Below are 24,219 nucleotides of genomic sequence, written 5' to 3'. Positions count from 1 at the left end.
GAATCTGAGCACTTATTACCATACAATATATACATATGTAGTAATACTTTTTTTAAAAAGTTGTTTATGACGATGTGCTGCTTTTTTTCTTAGCTTCATTAGAACTGGCCAGCTCCTCTTTCTCACTTGCCAAGTATGGGGAGTTGGTTTGGAGTCGGTGTCTCGTCTTTTCCAGTTATAGTGTGAAAGTAGCCCACCAGCCCACGCTGTTATCCCTAAAGACCGCACTGACTTCACGGACTTAAGTTATCATTGCTTCCAGTTTCCTTGGGCAAGCAGCACGCAATTTTGGACGCGCTACGTGGTTTCAGAGTCGGCTGTAACTTGTCTCACTTTGTAATCATCAGGAAAAGTTCCTGATGCCAGTCTTCCAAACGCTCAATGAAATTAATAAAAAACAGCACCGCAGCAGAGGCTGAGATGCAACGACAAAAGTTGTCGTAATTATTAATAATACCTAACCCTGGATTACTCCCCTGAAAGATCTGTATCTTTGCAGCAGGCGCAATTCAGTTTGGTTTCACCCAAAACAAAAATGGTCTCCGTCGGAGTCCATTTCCTGTGCGGACCAATCAGAATATCGAATACAGGGCACGGGGCCCGCACTTCCGCCCGGTCTTCCTGGTCTCTCTAATCGCGCCAGTGCGCCTCCGACTCGGAACGACTTCCGCGGCAGGGGCGGCGAGGGCCGGGGGCGGCGGGCGGGATGAGTGAGGTGTGCGGCGGACCGGCGCGGACGCTGCGGGTGCCGGGACGCCACGGCTACGCCGCCGAGTTCTCCCCGTACCTGCCGGGCCGCCTGGCCTGCGCCACCGCGCAGCACTACGGCATCGCGGGTGAGGCGGGGCCGCGCAGCCGGGGCGGGGGCGCGCAGCCGGGGCTGGGGGGCGGAGGCGGAGGCGGGGGCCGGCCGGGCTCTAGCTCCTCGCGCTTGAGGGAAAGCCCCTCTGAGCGTAGACGGTTCCGCGGGTCCGCGCCAGGGGGCAGAAGAGGCGCTGGTCGGCTCCTCTCACTTTGCGGAGCGCGAGGAGTTGGTCTGAAGCGGGAGTCGATCCTCTTCAGTTGTGTGTAAGTGCATATAGGTGTAGCCTGGTAGCCCGTGTCCTTGTTCTTTGAGAACGGCTGCCTCTGCCACCTGTCACACGCCCAGGCACACGTCCCCGTGCGGAGAGCCGGGGTAGCCTGCGCGGTACCTCGGAGCGGTCCGCTCCACACAGCTGTACGGGAAAGACGATCTGAGCCAGAACCGCCCCAGGGCTCGCGAGTTGGCCCAGATTTCCCAGTCTGCATTCGAGCACTGAGCCACGACCTGCGGGCTGGCCGTCCTAAGAAGGATGCTCCTGAATGGACGCCTGGAGTCCAACCGGTGACACCATGAAATATATTAAGTTCAGTTCTCACCTGTAGTTGTCTCACGAGGAATGCATACTTTAGCAAGTAGCTGTTACAGACTACAGTTAATTGTCTCCAGCGGGGCGCATTGGCTCAGCCTGTAGTTACAGCTGCTCGGGAGGCTGAGGCGGGAGGACCGCTTGAGCCCGGGATGTTGAGGCTACAGTGAACTGAGATCACATCGCTGTGCCCCAGCTCAGTGAGCTGAGATCACATCACTCCACTCCAGCCTGGGTGACAGACTGCGACACCGTCTTAAAAAAGGCCAGGCGCGGTGAGGTGGCTCACGTCTGTAATCCCAGCACTTTGGGAGGCCGAGGCAGGCGGATCACCTGAGTTCGGGAGTTCCAGACCAGCTTGACCAACATGGAGAAACCCCGACTCTACTAAAAATACAACATTAGCTAGGCGTGGTGGCGCATGCGTGTAATCCCAGCTACTCGGGAGGCTGAGGCAAGAGAATAGTTTGAACCCAGGAGGTGGAGGTTGCGGTGAGCCGAGATCGTGTCTTTGCACTACAGCCTGGGCAACAAGAGCAAAACTGTCTCTCAAAAAAAAAGAAAAAAGAAAAAAAAGTTAATCATCTCTCTCAGTGGACTAGATGAAAAGGCATGGGTTCATTCTCGCTTTTGCCTTTTTTTTTTTTTTTTGAGACGGAGTCTTGCTCTGTCTCCCGGGCTGGAGTGCAGTGGCGCTATCTCGGCTCACTGCAAGCTCCGCCTCCCGGGCTCACGCCATTCTCCTGCCTCAGCCTCCCGAGTAGCTGGGACTACAGGCGCCCGCCACCTCGCCCGGCTAATTTTTTTGTATTTTTAGTAGAGACGGGGTTTCATTGTGTTAGCCAGGATGGTCTCGATCTCCTGACCTCGTGATCCGCCTGTCTCGGCCTCCCAAAGTGCTGGGATTACAGGCTTGAGCCACCGCGCCCGGCCTCTCGCTTTTGCCTTAATTCATGTCCTAGCTATTATAGGCACTGAAGGGAGATGCAACAACTCATTTCATAATGTCAGTGGTCTGTTGTATTTTTTGTTTTGTCCTACAGCAGAAAAAAATGTTACTTCTAAAACTCAGAGAAATACTTGATTTATTTTCTTTATTAGCTCTTAGTGCTTGGCACATTCAGATTTACATGGCCCACCAGTTGGATTGAAGACTCATGAGTCTATAATGGTAGTAGTTTCCTTTTTTTCTTTTTCTTTTTAGAGACAGGGTCACACTCTGTTGCCTAGGTTCAGTAGAGTGGTGCAGTCACGGCTCACTGTAGCCTCAACCTCCTGGGCTCAAATGATCCTCCTGTCTCAACCTCCCCAGTAGCTGGGACCACAGGCACGTACCACCACACCTGGCTAATTTTTGATTTTTTATTTTTGTAGAGACGGTATCACTGTGTTGCCCAGGCTTGTTCTGAACTGGGTGCAAGCGATCCTCCTGCCTTGGACTTCCAAAGTGCTAGGATTACAGGCGTGAGCCACTGTGACTGGCCTGTAAATGCTACTTAAAATCTTATGCAAAAACTCTTTAAAAGGAATTGGCATTTAAAAAAACATTCAGTCATGTTTAAATAGAAGAGATTTTCCCCCTTGGTCTCTATAAAAGTAAATATAACTTTTAAAATACAATGGCCCTTTGGTAAAATAATCTTTGACGGGTAACATATTAATACTGTTTTCAGCGGTGTATTACCACCAGTTATGTGGTAAATCCCACCAGGTATCTCCGCATTCATATTTTGCTTTAAAATCCTGTGTTAGATGTATTTTAGATTTACTGGTGAGGAGTGCAGTCCCTGGGGTCTGTAAGCCAGAGGTTTCTCATCTGTCAGTAGGGATGATAACACCAACTTGGAAGGTTTGTGTCTCTGGTGCCTTGTCTGGCTACAGAGTAGGCCCTTAAGTATTTCACCCCTTTGTTAGGCCCATGTCTGGATTCCAATCTTAGGTGCAATGGGAAGTTGAATATTTAGTAACTGAAGTACAATATGGAAAAACAGAAATAGAGAACACATTTGGTATTCATGTCCCAAAAACTTTAGGGAGAAATTGATCACCTGACTGTTTGGTATTTAAGGTCTGAAAAACTCTGGGGAGAAATTTGTGGTATTAAAATCAGGTACCAATTACTTGATAACTCCTTGACTTTTGATGTTACCCTGGCAGGTTCAAAGGGATGACCTTGATTTTTTTTCTCTTTAGGCTGTGGAACCCTACTAATACTGGATCCAGATGAATCTGGGCTAAGGCTTTTTAGAAGGTAAGGGGGCTGAAATTATTAAAGGTATTTACTGTTGCTATTAAAGCCTTAATAGAGTTAGGTTTTGACTCTTTGGTTAATGTTTTAATATACAATATAAAAGGAACCTTGGCGTTTGCATAGGATGAAGCTTATTTTTAGCTGGTTGTGGTGGTGCACACTCATAGTCCCAGCTATTCCCAAGTCTGAGGCAGAAGGATCACTTGAGGCCAGGAGTTCAAGACCAGCCTCATGGGCATAGGGTCCCCCACTATGTTAGGGGCACCCCGTCTCTAAAAGAAATTTTTTTTTATGCACAGAATCTGGCTCTGTCACCCAGGCTAGAGTACAGTGGCGCAATCTTGGCTCATTGCAATCTTTCAGCCTCCCGGGTTCAAGTGATTCTCCTGCCTCAGCCTCCCGAGTAGCTGGGATTATAGGTGTCCGCCACCATGCCCAGCTAATTTTTGTATTTTTTAGTAGAGACAGGGTTTCACCATTTTGGCCAGGCTAGTCTCAAACTCCTGACCTCTGGTGATCTGCCCGCCTTGGTCTCCCAAAGAGTTGGTGTTATATGTGTGAGCCACTGGGCCCGGCCTAAAAATTTTTTTTAAAGATTAGCTATGCCGTGGTGCACACCTGTTGTCCTAGCTACTTGGGAGGCTGAGGTGGGAGGATTGCTTGAGTCCAGTTCAGGGCTGCAGTGAGCTGGGATTGGGCCACTACACTCCAGCCTGGGTGACAGAACAAGACTCTTTCTCTTAAATAAAAAGCAAAACAAATCTGAAGCCTGTCTCTTAGTGTCCACTCGTAAATTATAAAACTTAAACATAAAAAAATATGGAGTAGTATATTGTGTAGCATTACATTTTTGGACTGTTACATTCCACTGGACTGTTTTTTTAACCTTTCTGAATCTGTTGCCATATTTGTCAAGTACCTGCTCTCTTAACTCCCATAGTTGTGAAGATTACATGAGATATACGTGTTAAAATATGTGATAAATTGTAAGAAAAAAACCATAATTATAATTGTTATTTGTTGTTGTTGTTGTGTCGCTGCCTATGTAAGTGTTGTGTTTTTTTGTTTTTTCCTAGTGTAGCTTTGACTGGAATGATGGTTTGTTTGATGTGACCTGGAGTGAGAACAATGAACATGTCCTCATCACCTGTAGTGGCGATGGCTCGCTGCAGCTCTGGGACACTGCCAAAGCTGCGGGGCCACTGCAAGTCTATAAAGAACACACTCAGGAGGTAGGAGGGGAATCTTTCTGAGCTGGTTATTTTTCTTTCTTCGACTTTGGTTGAAATCCATTTGGGGATGTACACATGGAGAAATATCTTCAGGGGACAAGTTTAAACTTTAGCATTTCGTATACATATTAGATGTCACTTATTATTTGATTATTCAAACATAAAGTACCTTTGGCCTAAGGAGCTGGGAAAGAAAAGAAAAGGTCAGTCTTCTCATTAGGCAGAAGAAACGCCTCCAGCAGTGTACTCTGGCACCATTTCCTCCTGAGAGGCCCATCACTTTCTTTGTGCTCTAAGAATGTGCTTGCCACATGGTGCCTTAAGGTAGAGGTAGGTGGACTTTTCACATAGACGTCATAAGATTGCCTTTGGGGCTTCAGTGAGATTCTCGAGGTGTTTCAGAGTATATTGGAGCAAGAGTATAAAATACTGAGTATGAGGCAGGACTTACTGAAGGGATTTTATATCTAAATCTGGTTCATGTGTCTAGATTTTGTGTGTGTATATGTATAGCATAGAAAATAGTTTGGGCTTCAGTTATACTAACATACATGTATATTTTCAGTGAACATAATAATGAAGACATCCTCTTTTTGTGTTTTTACCTTAAATGTTTTAAGATTTTCCTTAAGGTAGCAGTACATCCTTCAAATGACAACTTGCTACCCTACTTTCAAATTTTTGTCCACCACAGTGCCTGGCCCGAGAAGGCCCTCAATAAATGCTTATTAGATGCAGGAATATCAGTCTTTTGTGGTAAAGATTAGTTATGTGAGGGATCCAGATGTTTTATAGCTATAGCTATTGACAATCAAGATTTCTAAGATTGTTACTGAAATAATGAAAAATTTTAATTTTTTTTTAATTGTGATAGCTATTTGAATAAATGTAGTTGTAAATTATCATGTTTTCAGGGAATTACTGAGTACTAAGACAATTTTGGTAAAGGAGAAGTTTTAGTTTCAGGATGATCAGTGCACGAATCTCTACAGAACAGTATGTCCAAAATTCAGATACTTTTGTGGAACGTATGTGAATTTTGTGTGTGTGTGTGTGTGTGTGTGTATGTGTGTCAGGGCCTCACTCTGTTGCCCAGGCTAGTGCAATCTTGGCTTACTGCAACCTCCACCTTCTGTACTTAAGCCATTCTCGTGTCTTAGCCACCCAAGTAGCTGGGATTACAGATGTGCGCCACCATTCTCTGCTAATTTTTGTATTTTTAGTAGAGACGGGTTTCACCATGTAGGCTAGGCTGGTCTTGAACTCCTGGGCTCACGTGATCCACCTGCCTTGGCCTCCCAAAGTGCTGGGATTATAGGCGTGAGCCACCGTGCCCAGTCAATTTGTGTGTGTGTGTGTGTGTGTGTGTGTGTTTGTAGAGATGGAGTTTCGCTATGTTGCCCAGGCTAGTTTTTGTGATTTTTGACATTTTTTTTTTCTTTTATCATTTGTATTATAATTAATTTAATGTTTTTCTTTTCCTTCTTTCTTTTTTAAAAAATACTTTTCTTTTTAGTAGTTTTTTTTTCCTTTTCTTAAATCTTTGGTGCCTTTTATTACCTATATAAATTCAAGGGTGATAACTAACATCATAAAATAATATTGCTACTTAAGTTAAATTCAGTATATTGACTTAATGTTTTTCTTTTAATCAACTGAAGTTGTTGCTTCATTTATCCTAAAACACTAATATTCATGAAACAATGGGGTTGATGGCTACTTTAGTATGTACATTTATTTGTTTTTAATGTATATTAAGATAAATAAGTAATGAATAAAATAAATGTATGTACCAGTTAAAATAATCTCTTGTGCACCTACTTTCTGGGAAATACTGTTCTAGGATGTCCTGGATGGGTGGTCACTCAGTCTTCATCTCAGTGAAAGTAAATTTCACTTTCTCTTGAGATAACTTATTTGATTTTTAGGTTGTTCTGATGATTAAGAAACTGCTTCTTGTAAGCCCAAATCTACCTTCTATAGCAACCAACTGCTGCTCTTAGTGCCTTTCTCTGAAGTGGTAAGACCGAGTCCAGCCCCTTTTGTCCAGGAAACCTCTTGAAAATAGCCACTGTGCTCTCTTCCAGACTGTGCACTTGTCATTTCATTGCCCTGTCCTCAGATGACATGATCTTTACATCTTTCATCCTCCTGGTAGCCTCCTTTGATAATCCTTGAAACAGTGCCTTAGAAAGGGGCACTGTTTTTCAGTGCCCCTTTCAATATATATCTAATTTATTCCAGAAATGTGATGAAGGGCTAAGCTTTATAAGATTTTACCACCATAGTCTTGAGCCCCTAGTTCTAATAATATTACCTAAAGTGGCTATACATTGTTCTCAGCCATGTCTTAGTGTTAGGTTACTTTGAGTCTACTAGTAACACACTTACCTCTTTTATTATTTGAACTGCTGTTAAACCAGTTTTACATCATTCTATAATTTTGCAACTGATCTATTGAACTGAAGATACACTTCTGTTTTTTAACTTTTTAAATTTGTTTTGCATGCTACTATTCTAGTTAGCCTTTGTTTTCTTTTCAAATGCAATTTTTGGTAAGCGTTTGTATCAGGATGCCTTGAATGTTAGTGTAATAGAAAACAAGTAGCTTCAACAGTCAGAGTTTACTGTTTCACATATTTTGCTTGGTTATGTGAAAAATAAATGAAGATAACCTTTTTAGGTATTTGTTACAGCAGCACCCCTAATTATTGGCACCAATTTCTGCCTCAGTCTACTCAGGCTGCTGTAACAAAGTATTATAGACTGGGTGCCTTATAAAGAACAGAAATTTATTTCTTACTGTTCTGGAGGTTGGAAGTCCAAGGTCAGGGTGCCCACATGGTTGGGTTCTGATGAGAGTCCTTTTTCAGGTCAAAGACTACTACTATCTTTTCATTGTATCTGCAGGTGATGGAAAGCGGATGAGAGAGGTTTTGGAAATCCCTTTTATAAGGGCACTAATCCCATTCATGAGGGCTCTACATTCATGACCTAATTACCCCCCAGAGGCCGTACCTCCTAATACCATTACATTGTAGGGGGTTAAGATTTCAACTTGTGAGTTTTGTGGGGACATATTCAGTCCATTGCATATGCAAAATACTCAAAAATACTTAAAAGGATTTGAGCTCAAATGAGAGTTTTAAGGAGCTTGTAAATATTTGTTGAATAAATTAATAAATGAGGCTGAGTGCGGTAGTCATGCCCGTAATCCTAATACTTTGGAAGGTCGAGGTTGGCAGATCGCTTAAGGCCAGGAGTTTGAGACCAGCCTGGCCAACATGGTGAAACCCCGCCTCTACTAAGAATACAAAAATTAGCTGGGTGTGGTAGTGTACACCTGTAGTCCCAGCTATTTGGTGACTGAGGCATGAGAATCACTTGAGCCTGGGAGGTGGTGGTTGCAGTGAGCTGAGATTGTGCCACTGTACTCCATCCTGGACAACAGAGTGAGACTCTGTCTTAAAAAAAAATTTATTAAAAAAAAGTTGATAAATGAATGAACATAGCCAATTTCTGTTTGTTTGTTTGTTTGTTTGTTTTTCCACCAGTATGTTCAGGGAAGCTATGTTGTGAAATGGAACAGCAACTAATGGCTCATTTTCTTCTATGGAAGAGACTATATAATAAAGATGTATGGCATGGTTTTAGTCAATCTGGGATTCAAATCCCAGCTTTGTAAGTTACCTGTTGTGAGACCTTGCATATGTCACATGTTTTTCCTAAACTTGAGTGTTTTTATTTGCAAACTAAGTTTATTAGTAGTCTGTATCACAGGGTTGCTGTGAGTGCTTGAACTAGAACCAGCATTGAATAAATATGAGCTAGTATTATTATTTGCTCTTATTTTAATAGGGTTTGAAAAATACAAAACAAGTTAGAACTTTTCCAGTTACCCATTTTATCACTTGATGGCTGTGTGTCCAACAGTCAATGTTCAAGTTGTCAGATGAAGCAAAAAAGAGAAATCCAAGATTTAGATATATTTTAGGCTTTGAGGAATGAAGGTCTTGGTGAAATGAAAAGAAAGAAAAACGTGGACATTATCTGTGTGAATGGTTGCTAAACTTAGCATCGAAGTAGGAATCAAATTGTTCTGTGTATTGTTTAACTAGTGTCTACAGAGGTCATTGTGTCTTTTGAGTCCCATAAAATGCCTTTGGCTTTGCTTATTCTAATGCTGCTGAATATATAATAAAAAATTTAAAAAATTCAGTGAGAATAGAAAAATAAGAGTGAATCGACAATTTTATTTCACTGCTTTCTGACTTAAAACACTGTGCTACTGAGAGTGAGTTAAAGTGACTTTAAAGATGACATAAATCAATGTAATATATTAATTTCTAATTTTCAAACTAATGAGTTTGCTTATCACAATTTAAAAAAGTTAAAATTTGTTTTCATTGTCAAATAGCAAGGTTTATCAATTTGCTGAATTTTTATAACATATTTGATCCATTGAGGTTTTTGAGCATTGCTTATAAAAACTTATTTTTGACCTAAGTATGCAACTATTAGTATTCTGTTATGGAGGAAATGTATTTGCTTATACATTTTAAGAGTTAAAATCTTGTTTATTTTAAGAAATGAATCAATTATTTGCTTTTTGATAATGATAAAAGTTGAGAAGTCAATAATGATAGGTACTGTATTAGTCTGTTTTCACATTGTTATAAAGAAATACCTGAGAGTGGGTAATTTATAAAGGAAAGAGGTTTAATTGACTCTCAGTTCTGCATGAATGGGGAGGCCTCAGGAAAGTTAACATTATGGCAGAAGGTGAAGGGGAAGCAGATGACCTTCTTCACGAGGCAGCAGGAGAGAGAGAAAGAGAGAGAGAGAAAGCAGGGGAAACTGCCACTTTTAAAACCGTCAGATCTTTTGAGAACTCCTCACTATCACAAGAACAGCGTGGGGGAAACTGCTCCCGTGATCTGATCACTTCCTACCAGGTTCCTCCCTTGACACATGGGTATTACAATTCAAGATGAGATTTGGGTGGGGATACAGAGCCAAACTGTATCATTCCCCTCCTGGCCTCTCTCAAAGCTCATGTCCTTTTCACGTTTCAAAACCAATCATGACTTTCCAACAGTCCCCCAAAGTCTTAACTTATTCCAGCATTAACCCAAAAGTCCAAGTCCAAAGTCTCATCTGACACAAGGCAAGTCCCTTTTGTCTATGAGCCTATAAAATAAAAAACAAGTTAGTTACTTCTAAGATACAGTGGGGCTATAGGCATTGGCTAAATGTTTCAAATGGGAGAAGTTGGGCAAAACAAAGGGGCCATAGGCCCCATGCAAGTCTGAAACCCAGCAGGGCAGTTATTAAATCTTAAAGCTTTGAAATGATCTCCTTTGACTCCATATCTCACATCCAAGGGGTGGGCTTCCATGGCCTTGGGCAGCTCTACCCTTGTGGCTCTGAAGGGTGCAGTCCTCATGGCTGCTTTCACTGGCTGGCATTGAGTGCCTGTGGCTTTTCCAGGTGTATAATACAAGCTGTCAGTGAATCTACCTTTCTGGGGCCTGGGGGACAGTGGCTGTCTCCTCACAGCTCCAGTAGGCAGTGCCCCAGTAGGGACTCTGTGTGGGGGCTTCAACCCCACATTTTCCTTCTATACTGCCCTAGCAGAGGTTCTCCATGAGGGCTCCACCCCTGCAGCAGACTTCTGCCTGGACATTCAGGTGTTTCCATACATCATCTGAAATCTAGTTAGAGGTTAAACTCTTATCTTCTAAACTCTTGTCTTCTGTGCGCCCACAGACCCAACACCACATAGAAGCTGCCAAGGTTTAGGGCTTGCACTCTCAGAAACAATGGCTCTAGCCGTACCTTGGTTCTTTTTAGCCATGACTGGAGCTAAAGCAGCTGGATGCAGGACAGCATATCTTGAGGCTGCACAGAGCAGCAGGGCCACTGAGGCCCACAAAACCGTTTTTCCCTCCTATGCCACTAGGCCTGTGGTGGGAGGGGCTGCTGCAAAGATCTCTGATATGCCCTGGAGACGTTTTCCCCATTGTTTTGGCTATTAACAGTGGGCTCGTTGTTACTTATGCAAATTTCTGCAGCAGGTTTGAATTTTCCCCCAGGAAATAGGTTTTTCTTTTCTACCTCATGGTTAGGCTGCAAATTTTCTAAACTTTCATGCTCTGCTTCACTTTTAAATATAAGTTCCAAATTCAAATAATCTCTTCATGAATCCATGTGACTGTACACTTTTAGAAACAACCGGGTCACTTCTTGAATGCTTTGGTGCTTAGAAATCTCTTTTGCCAGACACCCTAAATCATCTTTCTCAAGTTCAAACTTCCACGGATCTCTAGGGCAGGGGCAAAATGCCACCAGTCTCTTTGCTAAAGCATAGCATGAATGACCTTTACTGCAGTTCTCATTAAGTTCCTGACCTCTATTTGAGACCGTCTCAGCCTGAACTTCATTTTTTATATCACTATTAGCATTTTGTTCAGAACCATTCAAGAAGTCTTTGAGAAGTTCCAAACTTTCCCACATCTTCCTGTCTTCTGAGCCCTCAGACTGTTCCAACCTCTGCCCATTACCCAGTTCCAAAGTTGCTTTTACATTTTCAGATTATCTTTATAGCAGTACCTCACTATCCTGGTACCAATTCTCTGTATTAGTCCTTTTTCACACTGCTATAAAGAAATACCTGAGACTGGGTACTTTATAAAGGAAAGAGGCTTAATTGACTCATGGTTCTGCATGGCTGGGGAGGCCTTAGGAAACTTACAATCATGGTGGAAAGTGAAGAGAAAGCAGATGCCTTCTTCAGAAGGCGACAGGAGAGAGAGAGCAGGGGAAACTGCCACTTTTAAAAGCATCAGATCTCATGAAAACTCACGATCACTAGAACAGCATGGGGGAAACTGCACCCATGATCTAGTCACCTCCCACCAGGTCCCTCCCTCAACACATGGGAATTACAATTCAAGATGAGATTTGGGTGGGGACACAAAACCAAACCATATCAGGTGCCAATAAAAAATATTAATGCAGAATGACAACCAGTCCTGCATTTAAAATCAGTGTGTTTTCTTCAGAAATGCATTTATGTTTAAAACTACACAACAGATTTATCAACTGAAGGCATTTTTTTCTTTCTTTGCATCCTGTTTCTTTTTAAAAAATTGAGGAAATAGTTGGACTTGATATATTTCCTTTTGCATATTTAGTCATGCCCAGCCATTGATTTTGGAATAGGTTACTGCAATAAGATTTTATTAGAATTTATAATAGCCATTTAAAACTTCTCCCTGTAAAGATTGTGATTGTACAGAAAAATAGTTTCTAGTTAAATGTCAGTTGAATCAATTCTCCCTTTTTGGATTTTACTGCCATTAGGATGTGATATGTCATCACCTTTCAATTCTCATGTTTTAAAAGCATTTACCTTCTTTTGACTTTGTTTTATATTTTAAAGTTTAGACTTGTATTAAAAAAGGGAGACCTGTCTCTACTTGTAGCACATATTATGTGCCAGGCATGTGTCAGTCATTGAAGATGCAGGTATAAATAAGACTCATGTGCTGTTCTCTGGTTGTAATTCTGGGACATGTAAACAAACCGTTTAGGGTTCCATGTAAATTAAAAAATAAAACAAAAAAAACATTCCGTACAAGATGATAGATGTTGAAAAGAGGTATCTAGAAGGTACATAGAGAGGAGAACTAGGGACTTCCACAGATGAGGTGCTATTTGACCTGAGTCTTGGGCAGTTAGTAGTTTTTAGTAGTTTGCTAGGCAGCCCTAAGGGAAAGGGATATTTCTTTTTTTGTTTTGTTTTTATCTTGAGATGGAGTCTCACTCTGTTGCCCAGGCAGAGTGCAGTGGCACAATCTCAGCTCACTGCAACCTCTGACTCCTGAGGCAAGCAATCCTCTGGCCTCCTGAGCTCGAGCAATCCTCCTGCCTCAGCCTCCTGAGTAGCTGGGACTATAGGTGCGTGCCACCATGCCTGGCTAATTTTTGAATTTTTTGTAGAGATGGAGTTTCTCCATATTGCCCAGGTTGGTCTCAAACTCCTGGGCTCAAGCAATTCACTTACCTTGGCTCCCCAAAGTCCTGAGATTATAGGCATGAGCCACACACCTAACCGAAAAGGACATTTCTGATGGAGAAGAGCCTCTACAAAAGTTAAGATTTGTGGAAGAGCGAGGCATATCCACACAACCACATGTCCTTTGATGTGCCTGGAGCATAGAGTGTGTGTGCTAGGAGATGGTGTAACAGAGGTGGGTAAGGTTCATATCCTGATGGGCCTTGAATACCTTATCGTGGGGGTTGGACTTTATGCTTTTAAAATTCAGGAGAAAGATGAATTGTGTAGATTTTGGGCCACACACTGTGGGCAGAAAACAGGACGTACATGGATAGGTAAGTATTGTCCATTTTCTACTTAATCCACTTCTTCAAGTATTAGTTGTCAAGTAGGATTAGACTATAATTCAGGCATCTGGAATTTTAATACTTAACATAAAAAAGGTATGCAAAGGCTTGTCTTAACTCTGTAGTTTATTTTATTTATTTATTTATTTATTTATTTATTTATTTATTTATTTTTTGACATGGAGTTTCACTCTTGTTGCCCAGGCTGGAGTGCAATGACGCGATCTCGGCCCACTGCGACCTCTGCCTCCCGGGTTCAGGTGATTCTCCTGCCTCGCTCTCCCAAGTATCTGGGCTAACAGGCATGCGCCACCACACCCTACTAATTTTGTATTTTTAGTAGAGATGGGGTTTCACCATGTTGGTCAGGCTGGTCTTGAACTCCTGACCTCAGGTGTTCTGCCTACCTCAGCCTCCCAAAGTGCTGGGATTACAGGCTTGAGCTTGTGCCCAGCCTTAGGTCTGTGGTTCTTAAACTTTGCAACAGATTAGCATTGCTTTGGGACCTTTTAAAAATTTTTGTTTGTTTGTTTGTTTTCTTTTTTTTTTGAGATAAAGTCTTGCTCTCTTGCCCAGGCTGGAGTGCAGTGGCATGTTCTCAGCTCACTGCAACCTCCACCTCCTGGGTTCAAGCAGTTCTACTGCCTCAGCCTCTTGAGTAGCTTAGATTATAGGCGTGTGCCACCATGCCTGGCTAATTTTTGTATTTTTAGTAGAGATGGGATTTCACCATGTTGGCCAGGCTGGTCTCGAACTCCTGACCTCGTGATTCGCCTGCCTCCTCCTCCCAGAGTGCTGGGATTACAGGCGTGGGCCACTGCGTCCAGCCAGAAGCTTTAAAATATCTTCATGCCCAGGTCACAGTGTCTGGGACTGGAGCCAGATATCAGTATTATTTAAAGATTCCCAGATGATTTCAATGTGCAGCATTGTTTGGAAGCCACTGCCTTGACTTGATAAGTGTTCAATTCTAATGGCCTTGATATGTGTGTTATCTAATAATTTGGGGATTGCAATATTCAAAATGTAGATTTAAAAAATCTTTAATAAAAGGAGCTATTTGGTTTACCTTGCAAAATCATTATTCCCAACCCGTTATCTAACCTCAAAGTTTTCTAAAATTTTTTTAAAGAAGAGAAAATGATAGTTTTAAATAGATGGAAACTATAATAGAATATGTTCAGATAAAGAAGGACTTTCAAGCATGACTACTGCTACTGTATCTGTAGTCTCTCTCATACACACAGTGTAGGTGTCAACACTATGCATGTCTCTGAAGTGAGTTAGTGAGTGAACTGTAGATAGAAATTAAAATCCCCATCTCTGATTTTAGAATCTATTCAAAAACATATGTAGGAGAATTATGCAATTTATATGAAACTAGAAATTATGTTTGGTTTTGCTGCAAGCTAACATGAAATGAAATTATTGGCAGAGCTATGTAAATGTATGTAAAATTTATGTTTTACATAAAGAGAGGAATAGAAGCACATATATATTTAACTGTACCAGTTATATATTATAAATATATATATATTGTGTATATACGTTTCAAAAAGAAATAACGGAAAAATAATTCAAAAACTAATAAAAATGGTTACCTTGAAAGGGGGTAAGGTAGAAATCAGGGAAAAGGGGACCAGAATGGAAATAAGATTTCTTCACATATAACTTGTATTATAGTTTTGACCTTGGAACCATTGAAATGTTTTATGTAATTAAGAATCCCAATGTATTAATAAGTTGGAAAGAAAAAGCAATTGCTAAAAATTGAAAACAAGCACATTAAAGGTCCATCAAATTGATGCCATAACTAGGTATTGGAAATAATTATTTCAAGTGGCTTTAGAAACCCAGTATTTTGATTAGACATTCCTAATAAGATCAGTCTGATAAACAAAAATAATTAGGCCTGGGCATGGTGGTTCATGCTTGTAATCCCAGCACTTTGGGAGATGAAGGCGAGTGGGTCACTTGAGGCCAGGAGTTCCAGACCAGCCTGGCCAACATGGTGAAACCCCATCTCTACTAAAAATACAAAAATTAGCTGGGTGTGGTGGTGCACACCTGTAATCTCAGCTACTTGGGAGGCTGAGGCAGGAGAATCGCTTGAACCTGGGAGGCAGAGGTTGCAGTGAGTGAAATTGTGCCACTACACTCCAGCCTGGGCAACAGAGTGAGACTCTTGTCACAAGAAACAAAAACAAAGAATTGGAAAGAAATTTGAAACTACATTCAAAAAATTTAACATTGCTACTTTGAAACTATTGTAGGATAAGGCATACCAGTAATTATGTCATTAGAAACTGAAAGTTTTAGCCAGGCACAGTGGCTCACGCCTGTAATCCCAGCACTTTGGGAGGCCGAGGTGGGCGGATCACAAGGTCAGGAGATTGAGACCATCCTGGCTAACATGGTGAAACCCTGTCTCTACTAAAAATACAAAAAAAAATTAGCCGGGTGTGGTGGTGGGCACCTGTAGTTCAGCTACTCGGGAGGCTGAGGCAGGAGAATGGCATGAACCCAGGAGGCGGAGCTTGCAGTGAGCCGAGATGTCACCACTGCCCTTCAGCCTGGGTGACAGATTGAGACTCTGTCTCAAAAAAAAAAGAAACTGAAAGTTTTAAAGTGAGACAAAAGCATTACGAGAATAAAGAAGTAGAAACAATCTTAAAGTTGAATGGGAAATCGTCATATAAGCTTGTGATTTATTTTTCTCTGTCTGAAAAAAGTACATATTTCTTAGTTTTTTGCACAATAAAGATTTAGAAGCAGTGACAACTGAGTAGCAGTGAATATTCTTAGTGCCCTGAGTATGGCCTCTAAATACTGTTTGCCACTGACCGGAATAGTGTCTTTGGAGAAGTCGTTTATTCCAGGGCTGGGCAGGAATGCAAGACATCTTCTTGTGTCAGAAAGCAGGAAAGCTGTGAAAGGTCGCTGGAGACATATCAAAGGTTTAGAAGGTACAACTTGAAGGGATTCTCATTGGCCAAAGATGAGACTATTGGAACAACCAAAAGAATGAAAGCAATGAATTTAAACACCACACACACACACACACACGTATTTTCAGTCCTTATATGGAGATAGACTTGTGATTAGGAAAAATGTAGTCACTATTGAAGATTATTAGGACAACCAGCTCATTATTCTGAAAATTGATAAACAAAAGTAAAGAATCAAGGCATTTACCTTCCCTTTCTTTTATGACTTTTATTGTGGTATTATAAAATAGTTGATAAGAAAAGTTCTTTATAACAGGATTCTAGCTAATAAATGCAGAAGGAATAGCAGAAATTAGAAAATCACTATTTAGTAGCCCCTAATGAAATAATGACTCTAGGCAGGGATCACTATGGATGCTAAAACCATTAGTTGAAGATTGAAACATTCTCTGAACAATCTTAGGATCACTAAAAGTGGGTCAACCAGAAATTATATGCCTCCTAATATAATTGGAAGCTAAAAAAAAAAATGAACTAATCTGATTAAGCCTCCAGATCTAACTTCTAATTTAAAGGAAATTGGAAGGGTAGAGAAAAAAGTTAATTACCACCATGAGGAAACATTTGGGATAATCCAGAAGGCAAGACATTCTATGAGACCAATAACTTGGTTTCTTTCAACAAATAAATGTTATGGGATGTGGGGCAGGAAGATCAAGGTATGGGGAGGAGGACTGTCCTAACTTAGAAGAGGCTTAAGAGACATAACAGCTAAGTGTAAAATGTGGGTCTTGTTTGGATACTGACTCAAATAAGCTGACTGTGAAAGAAACATTTTTGGGGACAGTCAGGGAAATATGAATAAGGACTGAGTGTTAAATTATATTAAGTAGCCATTGTTAATCTCGTTGGGGTGAAATTGACCTGTGCTTATGTAAAAAACAAACTGGCCTTACCTACTGAAGTATTTAGGAGTAAAAGGTCTGATGTTAAAATACCCCAGTAGTCAGCCATTCAGTCAATAATGGGACAGATGAAACATGATGGGCAACATGTTGATCATTATGGAAGGTGCGTAATGGGTGCCTGGGGGTTTATTATACTCTTCTCTCTACTTTTATGCATGTTTTAAAAAGTCCATAATGAAAAAAAGTTGAAAATTTAAGTTTCAGAGCTGGAGGTGGTGGCTCATGCATGTAATTCCAGCACTTTGGAAGGCCTAGGCAGGAGGATTACCTGAGCCCAGGATTTAGAGACCAGCCTGGGAAACATGGTAAAACCTTGTCTCTACAAAAAATTAAAAAATGAGCTGGTGTTGTGGTGTGCACCTGTGGTCCCAGCTACTCGGGAGGCTGAGGTGGGAGGATCAATTGAACCCAGAAGGTGGAGGCTGCAGTGAGCTGCGCTTGTGGCACTGCACTGCAGCCTGGGTACAGAGTGAGACCCTGTCTCAAAAGAGAAAACTAAAGTTTCACCTTAAAAGAAATATATAGCCCTTTCTAGTCACTCAGGAATTAAAAGTCAGTGACCCTTTCCTTTGTATTGATACAGATAAGAATAAAAATTCTGGACATAGTTTTTTATTTGACAACTTTTAATTAAATAGACCAACTTAAAAAGGGCAGTACTTTACAGTAGATTAAAGATGAGCTCTTTGGGAATTGGTTTCAGTAATAAAATTTGTCCTCTCAAACTGTGGTTTTGATGAGGTTCAGATTTCATAAAGCAGCACAAAACATTGTGCAGTGGGTTTTTTTTTTCTTTTTCCATTCTCCTGGTTAATTTTCTTCACCACTGCCAAGAGTTATTTCATCAGATAGGCCTCTAGAGGACCCTGCTCTTAAAGCATAAAGTCAGGCACTGCATATCTCTCTTCCTTTTTGTATTTAATTTGACCATTTGCCATGCCCACTATTTGAGTGGGAGTGGAGGGGGAGGTTGGGAATAAGGAAGAGATGGAAGAGGAGACTAACAGAAGATGTGCTTTCCATTCAGATTTGTTTCTCCTTTCCTTCATTCATTCCAGAAACTTTTATTAGTGCTACTGTGTACAAGACACTGTACCAGGCTAGCTGGGAAGACAAACACCTTAGGCATGCCCTTGCCCTCCTGGAGTCCTTGCCCTGTCTAGGGAGGCAGACTTCCGGTTATCTAATGTCTAATGTGGTAAGCGCTGTGAATGTATGCAGTGTTATGGGAAGGGAGGATTTGTCTGGGGAAGGGGCAGGGAGGGCATCCTTTGGTCTAAAGGGGAAGTTGGAATGAATTATTCAAGTGGAGAGGCCAGGGTAGTAGTGTTAGAGTCAAATGAAAGAGCACGCTTGACCAGAAAGGATAGAGCCTGCGTGCTTGGAGCTGTCAGCGTTTTGGCCATTGTGCCAAGATCAGGGGAAAGACATTGCAGATTTTAAAAATCGATGAAATATTTTATACATTATAAAAAACATGTAAGATGTAAAAATGATATATTGAACACACATATTCACCATCTAGCTTAAAGAAATGAAACATTACCTATACCATTGGAGTCCGCTGCTTACCCTTTCTAGTCCTATCCTTCCCCTCTCTCCATTTTTTTTCCTCCCTTCTTCCCAGAAGTAACCACTGGCCTAAATTTTCTATTTATATATTTTTTGCTTTTCTTTCTATTTTTACAACATATGTATGCATCCCTAAGTCATGCATAGTTTTGCATGATTTTGACCTTTGGGTAATAAGAATCAACATGGATGAATCTCACGTAATGTTGAGCGAAGATGCTAAGCTGTAGGAGCTACATATAGTGTGAAACCATTGAAAGGCTTTGTACGGGGGAGTGACATTTAATTTGTATTTTCTAAAGATTACTTTTTATGCAGTGTGGATAATGGATTGGAGGTAAACAAAAATGGATGGGGAGAACAGTTAGAAGGATGTTATAATCTAAGTGATAACTTATGGTTGATGGTTGTAACCTCTTAAGAGAAATCATAGACAAATTCTTAGCCATAGCTCTTCAGGATCTTATCCCTCCCAACTATTCAACCTTGCTGTTCCCCAAATCTGGCAAGCTTGTTCCTTGTTCAAGGTCTTTCCCTGTTCTCTGTAACCTGAGCCTTTCATCTCCGGCCTGCAGAGTTCAATGTTTAACTGCACTCAAGTCTCTGCACAGAGAGGTCTTTCCTGGCCATTTTGTTGAGAAATGACCCCCTGCTCTTGTCATTATTTTCTGTTCTCCTTACTCTGCTTTTCCTTTGTAGTTTTTAAAAAAATTGCAACTTGAAATTATACATTTATTTATAGCATGTTTTCTGCTGCTAAAATATAAGATCCATAGGGGCTGGTCTTTTCTAAACTTGTAACCTCCCTTCCCCCCGTACCTAGTACATAGTGGGTGCTTAATAAACATTTGTTGAATAGATGAGTGAATTGATTGAAGTTGGGATAATGGAATTCATTCTTCCCTTTTCAGCTGTATCTCAAACATCTCTCTGGCTGTGAACTTTTTTCAGAGCTTGAGGTTAATGCCCAAACCCTGTCTTGCTGTCACCTCAAACTCAGTATATATAAAATTACATTATTTTCCTTCCTTCAGTCTTTTACTTTTGTTAATGCTGTCATCACTGACAGTCCTCAGGCACAAAACCTTGGTGTTATCTTGCAGTGTTCACTACCTCCGACCTCTAGGGTGCTGTATATTCCCATTTATGTCTTTGGGGAAGTTTTCTGGTTACTGTTTGATTTCTGCTTTTTGCCTATTGACATTTTAGCCAGCCCTCAGGGCCCCGCTTCAATCCTTCTCTTAGGTCAATAGTTTGTTTTGTTTTGTTTTTGAGACAGGGTCTTACTCTGCTACCCAGACTGTAGTGCAGTGGCATGGTCACGGCTCAGTGCTGTCTTGACCTTGACCTTGTGGGCTCAAGCCATCCTCCCACCTCAGCCTCCTGGGTGGCTGGGACTACTGTTACGTGTCCCCACACCTGGCTAATTTTTAAAATTTTTTTATAGAGACGGGGTCTCGCCATATTGTCCAGGCTGGTCTCGAACTTGTGGCCTCAAGCAATCCTCCTGCTTCGGCCTCCCAAAGTGCTGGGATTACAGGCATGAGCCACCATGCCTGTTGTAGTTACTTTTTATTTAATTAAAAACAAAAAAAACCCCACACAGTCTCCTGATCTGTTAGTTCCTCTCCCATGTCCTAATATTTTGAACATAGTATTCAGTTGCCTTTCTTTTTTTTTTTTTTTTTGAGACAGGGTCTCACTCTGTCACTCAGCCTAAAGTACAGTGCCACAATCTTGGCTCACTGCAACCTCCACCTCCCGGGAGCGATTCTCCTGGTTCAGCCTCCCGCGTGGCTGAGACTACAGGTGCATGCCATCACACCCGGCTAAGTTTTATATTTTTAGTAGAGATGGGGTTTCACCATGTTGGTCAGGGTGGTCTCGAACTCCTGGCCTTAAGTGACCCGCCTGCCTCAGCCTCCCAAAGTGCTGGGATTGCAGGCATGAGCCACCACACTCAGCCTATTTCCTTCTTTATTATCCCATTTTTAACTTCACCACCGTATGTGTCCTATCTTTAGCTCTGTCCTAGAGACCTAATGCTTGCCACTTGGTTGTGCAACAGAAGACAGCTGGCAGCAACAATGCCATCCGCATGGTTTTCTTCCTATCTTTGATGTTGATTCAGGCTGGATTCTCTTGAGCCGGTGGAGGCTCCTGCAGTTTTAGAAGGTGAGAAGTCACAAGGTCTCACCTGCTGCATCACGCTGGAGGTGTATGGAGGCAGTAGAGTCTGAGCTGATGATGCTAGTATTTACTTAGCAATTCTCTATACCTACCTAGCAGTGATTCAGGTTGTAAAGAGAAATTTGATTGGTTAAATTATTTTAACCAATGTTTGAATGCCTATTTTACTGTGATGAACGTAGATGTACAAAATGTTTTGCTCATTAGGAGTCTCCAAAATCTAGCAGGTATGTCAGTTATGTAACATTCTTTTAAGTAAATAAAATATGGTAAATGCCGAGTTAGAAGTAGGTGCAAGCTGTTGTTGAAGGCATCATATGACTCATTGAAGGGCTTATCAGGGGAGGCTTATTTCATAAGGGATGTAATGGGCCACATCTTGACAGATAAATGGAAATTTACAAGTGGACAGGGGCTTTAAGATCCTTGTATAGGTAATTCATGAAAACACAATGGAATCAATGGGCCCAAATGTAGCTCCAGTAAAGGGTGATACCAGCAGGGGTAGAGCTTTAGTTCCTTGATATCATGGCTTAAGGTAGCCAAGAAGTTCTGATTCAACAGTGCCCTCAAGTAGCATGCTGTACAGATAGCCTCGCATAGCGATTAAGAGTGGGCTCTGCAATTAGGCTGCCCAGGTTCAGATTTCATCTCTGTGCCTTACTAGCTTTGGGACTCTGGACAAGTTACTTAACCTCTCTGGGCCTTGACATTGTATCTACTTCATATAAATGAAAATTAAATGAAATAAAATACATAAAGTGCTTATCAACAGGATCTGACACTCAGAGTGTTCAATAAAGGTTTGCTATTTTTATTTTTGACTGTTTACATCAGCCTAAAGCAGGGGTTGGGAAACTACATCATGTGGGCCAGGACCAAATCTGGCCTGCAGTTAGATTTACAAATAAAGTTTTATTGGAACCAAACCATGCCCATTAATTCAGTATTGACTATGGCTGCTTTGTGTGTGCTGCAAGAGCTGGGTTTAGTAGTTGTGACAGTGACCAAATAGCCTGTAAAGTCTGAAGTATTTACCATGTGGCTCTTTGTAGAAGAAATGTAACTTTTTGAAGAAACTTACCATTTACTATATGGTCCTTTGTAGGAGAAATTTAGAGGATAAAATCAAACTCTTTATCTCTCAAGATCTTCAGTGATTGCTTCCAAACCAGCCTTTTTTCTATCCATAACTAACAGATGGCAACAGTAGCTTTGGTTTTCACTGGCCCTTCTATTCCTTTCATAGCTGCTGCTGGATTGTGCTTCCTTTAGTGTCCCAACTACTCTTATATCTTTTGCATGAATGTGGGCAGAGGCAGGGCCAGGACTAGGGTAGGATGTGTGAGGCACTCACTCTAGGTACACAATTTAAGGGGGCCCCAAAAAACTTGATAAGATAATTTGTTAATGTTTTTAAAAATAAAAATTAATGCAAAAAACCCATGGTGAACAAAGTATTGATATTTTACTTTTTTATTCCTTTTTTGGAAGCTTAATATAATTTTGTTAAACTTTTTTCCAGGTTTAGTATGATAGGCAAATAAAAATTTGTAGGCCGGGCACAGTGGCTGTAATCCTAGCACTTTGGGAGGCTGAGGTGGTAGGACTGCTTGAGCCTACAAGTTTGAGACCAGCCTGGGGAACATGGTGAGACACCGTCTCTACAAAAAATAAGAAAAAAATTAGCTGAGTGTGGTGGCACGCAAGTGTGACTCCAGCTACTTAGGAAGCTGAGGTGGGAGGACCGCTTGAACCCAGGAGGTCATAGCTGCAGTGAGCCGAGATTGTGCCACTGCACTCCAGCCTGGGCGACTGCGCAAGACCCTGTTTTGGGGGGGGAAAAAAAGAAATCTAAGTTGTACAGCTTAGTGTTTTGATTTAAATATATCTTGAGTAATGATTCCTACAGTAAAGCTAATTAACATATCCATCACTTGAATAGTTACCATTTTCTTGTTCTCACAATAAGAACATTGCAGATCTACTCTCTTAGCAAATTTCAAGTATTCAGTAATACATTATTATTTATAATAGTTACCATGATGTACATTGAATCTCTAGAAATTATTCATCTTATAACTAAAAGTTTGTATCCTTTGAGCAACATATCTCCATTTCCCCCACCCCCAGCCCCTGGCAAACACTATTCTACTGTATGTTTCTCTTAAGTTTGACTTTTTTAGATTCCATATATAAGTGACGGGATCAGTATTACTGATGTTTTTTTTCCTCAGCCTCCAACATGGCTCAACATAGTACTGGGCAGCAGAGAGAAAGTAACCCACATTTAAGTGGCTTAAGCCCAGATACTCATACTTCCTACATATATGTGGGAGAGAGTAATAAGATTCAAAGTAACCTGCTGGCTGATCACCAATGTGATATACCAATGGCATATACGCAGGTCCTTGTCAGGACTAATTTCATAAAGTATAATTATGCACATATTTTGTTGAACTTAGTTTACAGGAGTGATCTGTGTATAATCTGTTGTATAAAATGAAGGAATGAAAACATTTCCAAAAGTTTTCAAATGGTTCATTTGAAATGGTTCACTGAGAGCAGTGAAGCATACATTAGAATAGCAGCATTGGATAACTAAAACTGTTTACCAAGAGATCTGGAAGGATCACCTGGTTCCTGCAAGCTTTTTCTAGGAAAGGCCAGATAGGGATATTAATTGAATTTTAATGCTTTCCAATAAACATTGACCCAGCAAGCTTTTTTAGATGACTAACTTTCTAATCTGCTTTGACATTTCTTCGTGGGGCTGCAAACAGTGATTTGTTGGTAGGTTTTAAAATATGTATAATTTGTTTCAGTGAAGAAGGTTTGGAAGTATACTGTAGAATTCTATGAAAGCAGAATGGAGTCTTATCTGTAAGGAATAAGTCTGGAGGAATGGACAAGATCAACTTCTCATTTCTCGGACACCTTGTTGAGATGGATAGGAATTATTTGATGTTTTGACATAGTAAATTAGTTGTTCTGCCTCTCACTGTTATATAACAAGAGATAAAATGCAACGTTGAACTTGATGGTCTTTTGCTTTCTAAATGCTTTTGATTGTTTTTAGGTGTATAGTGTTGATTGGAGCCAAACCAGAGGTGAACAGCTTGTGGTGTCTGGCTCATGGGATCAAACTGTCAAATTGGTATGATAGCATTATTGTATTTGAAAACAAATATTCCCCTCTCTAGAGCTTCTGCTAAATTTTCTTTTCTTTTCCAAACATACTTCTGTAGCTTTATGATT

At 41.1% G+C, this 24,219-nt stretch overlaps 1 protein-coding gene across 1 annotated transcript in view; it reads left to right on the top strand.

Annotated features, from left to right (window-relative positions):
- The first annotated feature begins 604 nt into the window (after positions 1-604).
- PEX7 (peroxisomal biogenesis factor 7) overlaps positions 605-24,219 on the top strand; it is a 92,728-nt gene continuing 69,113 nt past the window's right edge. The window contains exons 1-4 of the mRNA XM_050787969.1: positions 605-836; positions 3,585-3,642; positions 4,724-4,874; positions 24,041-24,118. Coding sequence (XP_050643926.1) covers positions 707-836; positions 3,585-3,642; positions 4,724-4,874; positions 24,041-24,118 — 417 coding nt within the window. The 5' untranslated portion in view covers positions 605-706. The remainder of the gene's footprint in view (positions 837-3,584; positions 3,643-4,723; positions 4,875-24,040; positions 24,119-24,219) is intronic.

The sequence above is a fragment of the Macaca thibetana genome, chromosome 4, assembly GCF_024542745.1.
Source record: "Macaca thibetana thibetana isolate TM-01 chromosome 4, ASM2454274v1, whole genome shotgun sequence".
Classification (NCBI taxonomy): domain Eukaryota; kingdom Metazoa; phylum Chordata; class Mammalia; order Primates; family Cercopithecidae; genus Macaca; species Macaca thibetana.
The sequence above is the reverse complement of the archived record's forward strand: the minus strand, read 5'-3'. Positions and strand labels throughout refer to the sequence as shown.